The following is a 13,103-nucleotide window of genomic DNA, read 5'->3' on the forward strand; positions in this document are numbered from 1 at the left end:
TAGTCAGAAACACAAAGAAGTCGTCAAATACTGCGTACTGGTTGCTGCGTGGCCCATTCAGTCAGGATTGACATCCATGGACACGTGGGCATACCAGCCGAGATAATCAGCCTTACTTTTCCAAAAATGCCAGCATGTGACTCATGTAAAAGGGGGTGGGGTGAGGTTGAACGAGAGAAAAAAAAAAAAAAAAAAAAAAGGCCAAACAAGAGTGAATGAGCCTTGAGTGTATAATGTGAAGAACTAAAAGCAAAATATGAAAAGATATTTAATAAATATGTTTGAAGGCATTACAATCAAGTGTTGGAGTTAATCGTACTGAAGTTTTTATTTTTATTGATTATCGGCTCTCATATCAGGCTAACTTGTTAAAACAGCTGACTGCCGTGTGCGTACACATTTGTTAAATCACATTTTCAAAACGGCAAATATTACATTTTCTGAAATAGTGGCCTCGGAACAAATACACATCAAGCCCCATTCCATCTGTTAAGAAGGAGTTTATAGAGAAAGAACTGCTCTAAAATGACCCGAGAGAGAGAAAAAAAAACCAAAAAAAAAAACACAGGATCAGACGACCATTATGCACGTGCATTCTGGGTCGCCTTAGAGAGTGTAAATCGAACAATGTGACCGAAGGAGAAGGAGAAATGCTCCAAGCCGAAACAGACGAGCATATTCTGTGTTGACAATCTTCTTTTCACGCAGTAGTCATCTGCTCAGTTAGCGGAATAAACTCTCAGGTGCTTCATTTTGTTTCACTTGGATTCCCCCCCCGTTCAGGGTGCAGTCAACTCAATCATTCCAGTCAATGCTGCACCCAAAAAAAATTGGGGAATGCAAGTTGACCAGCTTATCAACACACTATGGAACACAAACTATGAAAAACATGACTGTAATGTGACAATACAGTGCATACAGATTAATGACTGGCTCGAGGGGAGATGCTCCTCTGTCTGCAAGTCGTCATGTAATCGGCCACTCCACTGACACACAGAGTGAAAGGAGAACCAGGGAGGCCTATCGGAGAGGGGAGGAGAGAAGCAGTAGCTTTTACCGTAAGCCATGAGTCACTCCAGCCCACATTGCTGGACCTCTGCCACGCTCGCTCGCTCGCTCCACCAATCTTTCGCTTCCTTCGGCTTTCTAGTGATGCCAAGCCAGGCCCACTGAGGTGTCCAGCCAACTAGCTAGCGCCGTACAGCATCTTCCCCCAAAAACAGGAAATAGACAGCAAAGCTCAGCAAAGTGTAGGAGGGGGGGGAATCGAAAGATGTGGGATAACAGTCTCATTGCCATGACGATGGAGCGGCATTCACATCATGCACTTTAAAGCGCTGACAGAAAAGAGAGAAGAAAAGAATCTGCTTCATTGGGAAATGCAGACACTCCGGGAGGAAAACACACAAACGCATACTGTTATGCCAGCTGTGTTTACTCTGCGTTTTTCTTCCTCTGGATTCCTTGATTCCTACTTCTAATTCCCAGCCAGACAGAGAGAAAATAAACAGCGGTCAGACACACAGGTGATTTTGCGTTGTTCTGCTGCTACTACACGCTGCTCATCGGTCCAACTCGTGAAACGGACATCAATATAAGCGGAAGCCCCCCAAATTAGTCAAACAATTTGGAACTCCCATTTTTGAAGTACTGATTTAAAAAAAAAAAAAAATGAAAGTAACTTAAAAAAGCAGCTGCTCACATAAATTATCGGGGCCCATAATTGGCATCGGCCATTTTTTTTTTTCAAGGCCAATAAAATAAAAGCTGGTTTATTTTGGCTCGCTGCAGAAAACTTCCCTCTCACTCTCTCTGCTGACCCTGTCGCCCTGCTTGCAGAATCAGATTGGCCAGCCCACAGCACCATCTGATTGTTTCCTGGTGCAGTGGGCAGCAGCCAATCAGCAGTAAGCTGCCTGTTTGCTTTTTCACCTCGAGACAAACGCGCAACAGACTATCAGCTTGAAATATCAGTTATTGGCCCCGATGACCACTAATGATCGGTATCGGCCCTGAAAAAAAGCATATCGGTCTATCACTACTACGTACAGTACTAGCATGTACTCTACATCACAATGACTTGCAGCTTGCCTCAAACATGAACACGCAATTAGAATGTGCCAAATGAGCATCGCTCCTCACCTGCAGGCAGATTCGTTGAGGAACAATCGGGTTGGATGGCAACTGCAGCTGCAGGCTCAGTGGTGGTGGTGGGACGTCCCGTGGCGGTGAGCGTCAGGGTCCCAGGAGGGAGTGGCTGGCCCCTCTTCAGCAGCTGCTTGTGCTCCTGCTGGCGAAAGCGCGGTGGCACCTCTCTGGCTGGGTGGCGCTGCTGGAGCGGAGTCTGAGGCTGGCCTCCGCTGGGGGCGCGTTTGCCATCGCCACTGCTTGGGGGTCCGGGCGGGGTGACGCTGGGGTTGGCAGGGGGGAGAGGAGGGACGGGGTCGAGCTTGGTAGAGTCTGGCACTATTCAAGCAAGACGGGTAGGTGAGGAAAAAAGCAGAAATGCAGGAATTAAGATGAGTAAAAATGTTTAGGCGTCGCTATTGACCACCCATCGGAAATTTTAAAATTATGCCCACAAAAAAACGTCTTCCAACCAAATACGTTGCCATTTTTTGTTTTGTTTTGATTAAGTCGACAGTGAAATAGAATAACACTCAAGAGAGCAGACCTCTGTCGAAAGCTACTGTTTTGGAATTAACGGGCTACTTCCTGGTTCACGGAGGATGACGCCATTACGATTCTGGAGGCGGAAAGTTTCTGGAAGCCAGAGCGGCTCAAACATTGAGAGTAAATTCTTGTATCCGCCCCCCTTATCCAAACACTCAACAGAATGTAAATATTTCCAAATACTAACTCTTTGCAACGCTTCATTTATATGTTGCCCCAAACTATAGTATTTTTTGTTATTGAAACAAAAGAGCGACTTTTGCATAGCTCTGCATATAGATTTAACACTTTCTCTGTAAAAGCACAAAGTGTGTGCGTGATTCTAATGGTCTGCGCATAATGTCGGACTCCCATCTCCTCATGGTAACAAATATCCAAGTGTAACGTCCTTTTGAGTCGAGCTACAAGGTCAGGAGGTCCCCCAACGAGGTCATCTCGGCTTATCTTCTCACGGGTCACCGAGTGGCTGCTGGGTCAGATGCATTATGACCATCAAGCACAGCGGATAATCGCCACGCGAGCATGTATCGTTACATAATCTGGACGCTGGTAAACTAGAATGTAAACAGGAAGTCATAAACAAGCTTGTAACGTGCACATACTGCCCGGGGAGATTATTGGATGTAAACTGAGCCCGACGGGGATGCTTTTCCGCCCTCTCTTTCTTCGTTGAGATAAACAACAGGAGTAAAATACGCACTTTGAAATGAGTGAGGAAGAGTGATGCTCTGCCACTGGCTCAGCTTCCAAGTGTGCGCAGTGAAGCAATGAATAACTCTCTGACACACACACACACGCATATACGAGGCCAGGCCCAACACACACAAAAACAAAGCGTTATGCAACGCTGAGGCCCACACCGAGGGGAGGACAGGATGCCGTCGTAGAGCCGACAGCCAGCCGCTTGCTAACACAGTCGGACGCGTTTGCTCACAAACGCCATCGAGTCTTTCATTTTGTTTGGCGCGTGTGCGTTGCCGTCCTTTCAATCGGTGGCCCCCCCATTGGGCTCTAACCTTGGAATGATCCGGTTTCCTCTAAATCTGTCAGCTCAGAGATCAGAGGCTGAAGCGTCTCATCAGATGTCATTGCATGTGCTCTCTCCTTCATTCACAATTTAGACGCTCTCGTCGCTATTAGAATTAAAGCGAGGCAGGTTGCTTATTTTAAAGAGGCCATTCCTCGTTAAAAAAAAAAAAGAAAAATAGCTTGGTTGAATAACAGCAATTTTTACACCAGTGGGACTCTGATGTGTGACGTCGATTCTTCTGGAAGCTTTGGGGGAAGGGGAAAGTGGGGCCAGCTGCTCTCTCAGCCAATAAGAGAGGGGAGATAAAACGAGTGAGAGCGAGAGGGCGGGAGGGAGCGGAGAAAGCGAGAGCAGAGCCACAGGAACGGAGGGAACGAGGTACAGCAAGCGATGAAACGAATGGTGTGTGCTGGAGACTCCGCCCCCTTTTGCGAACGCCACTGTGAGCTCCAGTCTCGCTGCCGGAAACCAGCTTAGGTTGAAAATCCGCTTACAATTAGAACACTACTTGTCTACAGAATGCCACATTGCTGCAGAGTCTTGTTTCAAAAGAAGCAAATGCTTGTGTCAGAGTAATGTAAATACAGGTATGATTGCATTGGGGGGAGGAAAAAATATAAAATAAATAAATATATAAAAGGCCCCCGAAGCGCAGCCCTCTGCTTTGTAGCGAGAGAGTCAGAAGAGATCAGTCACCTTTCTCCGACAGCCTATTTGCAAAACACCGTCCTCAGCTGTGCTGGGGCACCGGAGAATTCCCGCTTCATCAAAAATGCACATCAAACCGCGGCCTGCAGGCGATGTGTGCCTCACACGGAGGAGGCTACCTCATTTCCCACTTTAAAAAGCGATTTGAATATTTCTGATAAGGGAAGATGATAGCAGGCTTGGCAGGGCGTTTAAAACCTCAATGTTGAGGGGGGGGGGGGGATGAGGAGGAGGACGGGGTGGGGGTGGGCTTAGATGCTGCTCGAGGAGATATCAGAGCGACCAAGGCCGGTGGAAGTACAGGAGAAGGTTCCGTGCGTTTTTAAGTGATCTCCTGGGCGGGAGCACAGAAACACAACCGAGAAGATACGAAGAGAACAATCTGTGTGTTTTAGCAGGAGGAGATGCGAAAACAGAAGCTCATCATGACTAAATACGTTAAAATTGTTTACAATTATGTCTTTGCAACACATGGGTCATGATTTGCAACTGCTCGTTTGATCGCAAATTCTCTGTCATTGACGTGAACTAGTAATTTACTTAGTCAGTATTGATCCTGGCTCCTTGAGGACTGCATGTACACTATATTCGCCGTCCACGCAATCGAGGGGGACGTTTAAACGTTCAAAACTTTGGTTAGTGAGTGATTAGGAGCTTTCCGAAGCTGAGCCTTCAATCTGCAAAATGAAGGCCTGAAGAACATTTTGCTGTCTGGCAAAAAGCTTCAGTTGGGGTTCAGTGGAGCTAATTTTACTCTTGTACATTAAAATGATCTGACAAGAATAGTGAAGATTTTACTTTTTTTTTTTTTTCTGCTGGCGATCGTGTTTTTAATATCACGCCATTAGGGGGAACCCTGCAACTAAAATGTGAAAACATCAAACTATGCCTTTGGTAAGTGCAAATACAAGTAAAGTGCATAACATTGGTGTGATGAGACTTTCAAAATGTCTTTGGGGTGGAGCGTCACTTTTTTTTTTTTTTTTTTTTTTTTGCCTGTGGGCTTCAAAACGAGAGCACCATGTCTCACAAGGGATACGATTAAAATGCTTAATTAGAAATGAATGAATATGACACTGTAGTTAAGAGTGCGAAGGCCGTGCCTCGGTGGAAGACATTTTGCACAGATAAAAATGACATTTAGAGCAAGATACAGTCTGACAGCGCATTGTGCAAACGAGGCCAAGGTAGTCATCAAACAGCATCGACGCCAAGGACTGTAACGCCATTTAAAAAAAAATAAAGTCACAACCAGTGACTCCTAATACTCACGTTCCAATTTCAAACAACCACAATTTTACAGAAAAGAAAAGACAGACTAATCTGTTTATCGACTTTTCATAAAAAACACGACAGTCGGTGATTTACTGCCGTATTATCCTTTAATTCATAACAAATCACAACCAAAACCAAAGAGGATTTAGATACAATCCACCAAACTAATCATTTATAACGGCTCCTCAGAAGAAGACGTATGTCCGTTTAAAGATGTGCCGAAGACGACACGAAGCAAGTTCTCTCCGATCGCACGGCAATTTATGACTCCAAAACAAAGACACCGGGTGTAATTAAGCCATTGTGGAACGGAAAATTAATTTGTTGCGAAATTACCGCCGCGACGCAACTTTGTAATAATGTTATCGTTTATTGCACTATAAACGCGAGCCGTGACGTGTATGCACTTCATACGCTACCGTGGATGAAAATGCACAGCGGGAGCCGAGATGCAATGACTCATTAACCCACTCGCTTATTGGTGGCAGACGGCTTCTGCTATTATGTTGATTACGTTCATCTCTCCGGCACTCCCCGTCCAGCGACCCGTTGGCCTTTTAACCTCTTGACATCGAGGCATAGTCAGTGCTAATATAATGCAGTGCTTCTCAATTATTTTCTGTTGCGCCCCCCCCCTCGCAAGAAGAAAATAATTCCCGACCCGCCACCGAGTCAATACCCGCAGTGCACAATGGGCAACGAGAGCACCACTGCCAACTAGTGGAGTGGATGTGCAATTACACTTTATTGTGGTACGGCGGGAAAAAAAGCATGTTCCGCAGGGTTAAACGCGCCCCCCTCAGCATTGCACCGATTTTAAGAGAAATTTCTTTTAGGAAAAAAAATGTGAGTAGCTGTCACATGACTGACTGGGTGTCACAGACACGGGCCAGTTGATCCCACAATGGGCCCCCTCAGCACCCCCAAACAGGAAAACCACAGTGTGTTCTCCGCTCATTTTTTTTCTCTCTTCTTCCCAACCAGCGGCATCGTTCTTTGGCAGCCCCTTCCACTCTACAACCACAACAACTCATTCCGTCTTGCTTCTGTTAGCCACGCTCCCTCACCTCCTTCCTGCTTGGTCCCAGGGTGGACCTCCTGGCTGCACCAGGCACAAGCTGCTGTTCCGTTACTATGGCGCTGGAGGTATTCCTGCATTTGAAGGGCTGTTTATTCAGACTCCACAACATCCCTCGTCTCCTAATTAGCTCCCTCTATGCTGCGCACCAACATCATAGACACACAGGCGTCATTAGGTCACAGACGGATTTTTTACTTTTTTTTTTTTTTTAGGTCTGTTATTTTTATGTCCTTACATTGTGATGTTGTGTTGCTATGAAATAACCACATCACATTAGTGAATGGATACGTGCTACTGAGATTGATCTGAGCACACTGAACACAAACAGAAGGAGACACTAACAAACAACATTGAGGGAGAACAAGCATCTCTTTTAGTTCCTTCCCGGCATGTGGCTGTCGGCTTAAAGGACGCAAATTGCATTCCAGAGCTCGAGGGCAAAAAGAAAATGGAATGCTGCTGCAAATTAGCAGTGTAGGGCTTGGACGATTAATCGACCAGTCGATTTTACTACCCGGCATCAAAGCTTGAAGTCGACTAGTCGCTAAGAATGTGTTCATGGCAACGAATGACAACTACTTCCATCGTAATTATGAGTTGTTTGTTTAATTAGCCAGTGTAACTGCGCAGAAAAATAACATTAAAATCAGGTTTCGATGGGCTGATTCCCCCCCCCCCATTTTTTTCCTCTCATAGCCACCATTGGGGGTGCAGAAAAGCAGTTAGCTGAAGACTTTCTTTTTTTAAGCCAGTACAAAAAAAAAACCATCAACAACTCACCTTTGGTTATCTGTTCGGTGTCCTGAAAATGAGAAAAAAAGAAAAGATTAAGACACAAATTATGATGAGTTGCATATAAACAAGAGTCCGGTTGCCTCAATACTATCTAATCAGATCACCTTAATGACCAGAATTTTTTTTAGTGGGCCCATTTGTATTTTGTTTTGATATGTTTACAACTGACAGGAGCAACTGCGCTATTACGAGTAGAATTCACTCTAAAGGAAATAAAAATAGTTCATGGGGGTTGATAGTAGCCAGAGAGGACGCAAACAGTCCGATGTGTAATGTACTTTATATCCATCCATCCATTAAAAAGAAAAAAAAATAAATAGTCGTGGGAAAATTCTCAGTGTGACACGATCCGCTGATTGAGAGCCGACTGTCAGATGGGCGGCCGGAGATCAAAAGAGAGGCTCACCCTCTTCGGAGCAGCTTCTTTCTTTTTCTTCTCTTCTTGCTTTTTCTTTTTCTTATCTTCCATCAAACGGATCTCGACTTGTATTTGTCGCTTCTTCTGTCAGCTGGGGAAAAAAATAAATAAATAAATCAAATGTTGGAATAATTTAAACGCAATCACACGCTTGTAGCATTTGATAACTTGATTACAAACAGATGAGATATTTCCATCGTATTAGATAAACTAAAATGACTCTGAAGTTAACAAATGTTGGTCAATTTGGAACTGGACCAAAATTTAAGAGTTTACGTGCGTGATTATGCATTCGACCGCAAACGAGCACCTGATGGCCACGAGGAATGGTCAAAATAAATAAATATATAAATAAATAAATAGTGTCTATTGAGATGTACTTTTTTAAAGCGACACATTTTAGATACAGTTGCATTTACATTGGCAGGAAAACACCTGCATGCGCAGAAGCCCGAACTCCACGTAGACGCCACCAGCATCATGGAAGTAAACAATAATAAATAAATAAAACAAATAGTAGCCAACTAAATACTTAATATCAATATTAAATATTTAATTTGCTTACTCTTCACCCCCACTGGTTTCAGTCTGTCTGTGCATTTAATAAAAAAAAAACATTAAGCACGTGTTGATGATCGCTAGTTTTAAAATCATATCATTAGGGATTTGAAATTTCGTCCATATCGCTCATCCCCACTCTCATTTGCTCTTTGATATGTGCATGAGAGGGGGGCACGGTGACAAAGAACGCCGGCCAATGAGCTCGCTGTTGTAGTGGAATTACACCCTCTCGCCAGAACAACAGGATTATAGCCGGGCGTCCCTCTTAAAACCAGACACTCGCTGTGACGCCAAAGGCAGGCAGAATGAAAACAGAAAGACGCAGCAGCGCATGCACACGCGAAGGACGGCCTCATGACAGCAGGTGGAGCATCGGCAGGAAATGGAGAGGCGAGGGAGCGGGGAAGAGGGAGGGAGGCAGGGAGGGCCGACGTGCGCAAGGTGAAACGTGCGTCTGTTGACATGTTTAATTCCCGTGAAGCTGGGTAGGCTTCTGTCTTTTCAACGTTTGATAGGGTTGCTTCCGTTACACGTGTGGGGGGTAGACGGGGGGGGGAGGGGCCTGAGACGGCAGGCACTGGGCGCAGTGCCAAGAATGCCAACGCTGCAGACCAAACAAGAGCGTGGCGAACCTTTGGGAGGATGCTCAGCAACGACTGCTTGAAAGCAGCTGCAAAAGTAACGGCGCGATTCCGCGCAAACAAAGAAACACGGGGTTGGTCTCGGAAAGCATGGTCATGTGATGATATTACGCCTTTTATTTTTTTATTTCGCGTCGCAGCGACCTTGTGGACTCAAAATGAAACAACCGGAACCGATTTTTTTTTCTGCTGACGTATTATCACACTAAGAACAGCATGGAACTCGATTAAAAGGTATCATTTCATTCTGCAAGATTATTGGTGACAATTGATGCATTTCGAGGCTATGAAGGGAGTGTCAGCATGTCACGAACCCGAAGTAGTGACGTTGGCTATAATTCACAACTCAAAATACATTGGCTAACGAACAACAGTACAAATCTCAGAAAGGTTGTTAATTTAATTTTTGCATTACACATGCAATATTGGAAACTACGGAAACAAACGCTAATAGGAACGTAGTACAGTAATTGCGTTCCATAAAGTACGTTGAATTATTACATCACGGCAGTTTAGCTTGACTTGTTGTGGAAGGTCTTCATGAACTTCGAGAGAATTTTGATCTTAGGACAATATTTAAAAAAAAATAAATAAAATAAAAAAAATCAGCCAGATATATCACGTGAGTGGCTTGCCTTGGCAATCCCTGACAGGGAACAATGCAAACCTCCTAGCAAGCCAAACTTGTATTAACCGTTTGCTTAAAGTTGCAAGTGGCTAACAGTCACCTCGTTTCAACTTAACAGATGCAACATCTTGAAGGCACCATGACGCAGAAGAAGAAAACCACAGCGGCCCCGAAAACCAAACCGCGAGGCAAGCAGGCCATGCGTTCTCTGCAAAGAGGATTGCGCTAAAGTACTTGAAGCTATTCTCAGGGCCGACCACGTTAATGCTTTCTGACAACGAGAAAAAAGGAGAATGCGATGGCGCGCTCCAAACTGAAGCCTCAGGACTAACTTGGACGGACCACTGCAGGAGCACCACGAACAGCCAGAGATGTAATGATGTAACAATACTTTTATGATTTATCATCCCTGAGGACTTTCACACCTACAGTTCACTTCAGTTCAGCAAAAATAATGCAACCAATTAGTGGGACAAAATAGCAATATCATGATGAAACAACAAATATGAATCTCAGTGAACGCCTCTATTGCCATTACTGTGTATAAAATACATTTTTCCCCCTTTGTAGCCATCACGAATGTAACCGGATAAAACTAAAACTGTACAATGATGAGTTCAAAATAAATCCAACTACATTTCTGGTACTTACCCCATCGCATTAATGTTACACACTTGGACATGAACCCCAACCGCAAATCATTCACTAACAACCGAGTATAAAAAAAAAAAAAAAAACTTGGCCAAAGTGAAGTATGCGCGTGCGAAAGAACCCTTATTTAGTAACGTGCGATCAGACTATGTAATCTCGTATTGGCGTTGACTAACGTGCGTAACAGCAGCTAACAAGTGCTCAAGTAGAGCAGAACTGTACAGGGACATGCATCGTCCACACCGAAAAACAAAAAACAGAGCAGCTAATTTGGTCAAAAATAATACAACCAAAAGGGAAGCATCGTTGAATTTGAAGTTTCAAGACAGCTATAGTCTCCCGTTGACACTATGCAAGGTCACCCTGACCACTGAGGACTCAACGAACCATCTGACCGCTGACACACAAGCGAGCAAGACTGGCAGCATGCGCCTCAGCAGTGCGCTCTAGGCCTGACCTAAGCTCTCGAGTAATCAGAGTATTTAGTGGTCTGTTTGTGTTATAGAGCCCCCCTCGGGGCCTCTCTGTGAATACACACCATTTCTGTCACAGGCTCAGGGGCCGACCGGTGCCCCGTGACCTGGCCTCCCCACATTGACACGCTCTAAACTCTCCCTTTCCCTTTTGCTGCCACTTCATCCTCAGCCAGGCCTGAAACCCCAAATTAGGAACTGCAGCACATTAGAAAAAGCAGCGGGGTCGGCGCCTTACATCATTCCGGCCTCTGCAAGCAGTTGGAGACGCGGTTGTATTGCAGAATGGGAATGCCGTGAGGAGTCCGTGTGCTAATAGCCACTGTGCCGGCAATGTGTCACATCGGCTTGCAAAAAGAATTGATTAAATAGCCTACAATTTGGTTTGCTTAAGTTCGTTGGTTCAAGCACCAAGGCCATCATGTGCTTTGTACGTGCTATCGTTGTTCATTTCACAAGCTTGTGTGTTTAATATTAACGGAATGCAAACAAGACAATTAGCAGCTTGACATGCGTCAACTGCATGTTTTTTTATTTATTTATTTTTTTTAATTCTGTTCAGCCTGGTCCAAAGTGGCACGCCGACCGGTGGTTGAGGGCCACTGATCTAGTACATTCCAGGGACATTCTGAGCTTCTATTACAAATCAGATCAGCAATCTGTGATAATTATTTCTTAACTCGCTGATCATGATCAACTCAAAGTAATATATTTAGTAATGTGATGAATGAAGGGTTAGTTTCAGCAAAAGATGTGTGCTAATGTGTTTTATAAAAACGCCATAGCTATAAAAGACAATGCACGGTGAAAGATTTTATAGGTTGAACGTAAAAACAAAAAAATGAAAATATCTCCAAAACCTGATGTGCTACAGTAGCGTCAAAATACGGTTCTGGACGGATAAAGCCATTTCTGTTTGAAATTCCCTGTAGGCCAGTGTTATTGGTGGTATAAAACAGCATAACTGGGCTATTATAAAGACAATAAGCAAAATTAATTGTTGCTAAACGCCTGTTTAGTAAAAGGAGTTTGGTGATGGAAGTGCATTGCTATTTCTCATAGACATGTTGTTGTTTGGGTACCTGGAGAACATGCAAAAGTCCACACATATGGGGTGTAAAATTCGAACCCAGGTTTCTCTTGACTGTGAGGCCAACCACCGGTACAACCCTGCTGCCTGTTATCTAAATATTACAATTTATGGAGCGTGAAACAGGAGCCAACCAAGCGGAGAACTTGGAAACTTCAGTCACCAGAGATGGGACTCGAACCGAGAACCTCAACACTGTGAGGCAGAAGTGCTAAACACTCGTTCTGCATGCTTTTTCATTTGCAGTTTATTGCAATGCTTCGGGGGGGGGGGGGAAGTCGAAGCAGAGTGTCAAGAAACACAAGGTGTCCTTGAATCATATCAAGTGTGCAACTTAGTCCCGGTTAGGCAGCCGCTAAAAACAACAAGGTTGTCGGTCCGAGGAGTGAAAAGAGCATAAAAATAATCCTAAGAAATAATCTTTAAAAGGGCGCTCATTGACTGGATGTCAAAAGTGGACTGCATTGAAAACATTCTTCCATGATTCGCGGGCTAGCTAACGTATTCGCATTCGGAATTCCGCATTTTGGACGAGCGAAAGGCGTCGTGTGGAGAGAAGCGGAGGGGGGGGGAGTCCTACCGTCGAAGCTCTCAGTCGTCCTTTCTTGTTTTCGTCGTCGTCGGCAGTGGCGGCGGCGGCGGAGGCGCTGGAGCCTGTGCAGCCATTTTGTAGTAAGTGACCCACCGGAGCAGCTCCACACTTGAAGCTGTTTGGGGTTGGGGGGTGGGGTGGTGGGGTTGGGAAGGAGAGGGCGGAGCTTGCCCTCGCACGTGACCTTCAATAACAAAACAAACTCACTGGTCCCACTAGCCATAGCTCCACCCCCACCACCCGGGCGTTGCCATGACAACTGCAACCCCCTTCATCACTCTCTTCTCCGGGGGGATGCGCTTATAGCCGGCGTGTACTTGTCGACCCTCCTCGCTCCCCACCCCCCCGCCACCCCGCATTTTTTTAAAACACGGCTGTGAGGGAGTGCGCATGCGCGTCAGACGTCCATAAGCAACTTGAGCTCGTGAGATAAACACTGGCGCGTGCCACCTGCGCAACATGAGTTATGCAGTGGGAGTTTTCACCA

At 45.1% G+C, this 13,103-nt stretch overlaps 1 protein-coding gene across 4 annotated transcripts in view; it reads right to left on the minus strand.

The window, feature by feature from the left end:
• LOC148322599 (trinucleotide repeat-containing gene 6C protein-like) overlaps positions 1-12,749 on the minus strand; it is a 29,538-nt gene extending 16,789 nt beyond the window's left edge. For all 4 annotated transcript variants that reach the window (XM_088316417.1, XM_088316416.1, XM_088316415.1 and 1 more), the window contains exons 1-4: positions 12,605-12,749; positions 7,969-8,071; positions 7,548-7,569; positions 2,143-2,466 (exon numbers count right to left, since the gene is read on the minus strand). In XM_088316417.1, coding sequence (XP_088172543.1) covers positions 2,143-2,466; positions 7,548-7,569; positions 7,969-8,031 — 409 coding nt within the window. In that variant the 5' untranslated portion in view covers positions 8,032-8,071; positions 12,605-12,749. The remainder of the gene's footprint in view (positions 1-2,142; positions 2,467-7,547; positions 7,570-7,968; positions 8,072-12,604) is intronic.
• Positions 12,750-13,103: the final 354 nt, after the last annotated feature.

The sequence above is a fragment of the Idiotropiscis lumnitzeri genome, chromosome 15, assembly GCF_059441095.1.
Source record: "Idiotropiscis lumnitzeri isolate Australia: NSW breed Sydney's pygmy pipehorse chromosome 15, RoL_Ilum_1.0, whole genome shotgun sequence".
NCBI classification, from domain to species: Eukaryota; Metazoa; Chordata; class Actinopteri; order Syngnathiformes; family Syngnathidae; genus Idiotropiscis; species Idiotropiscis lumnitzeri.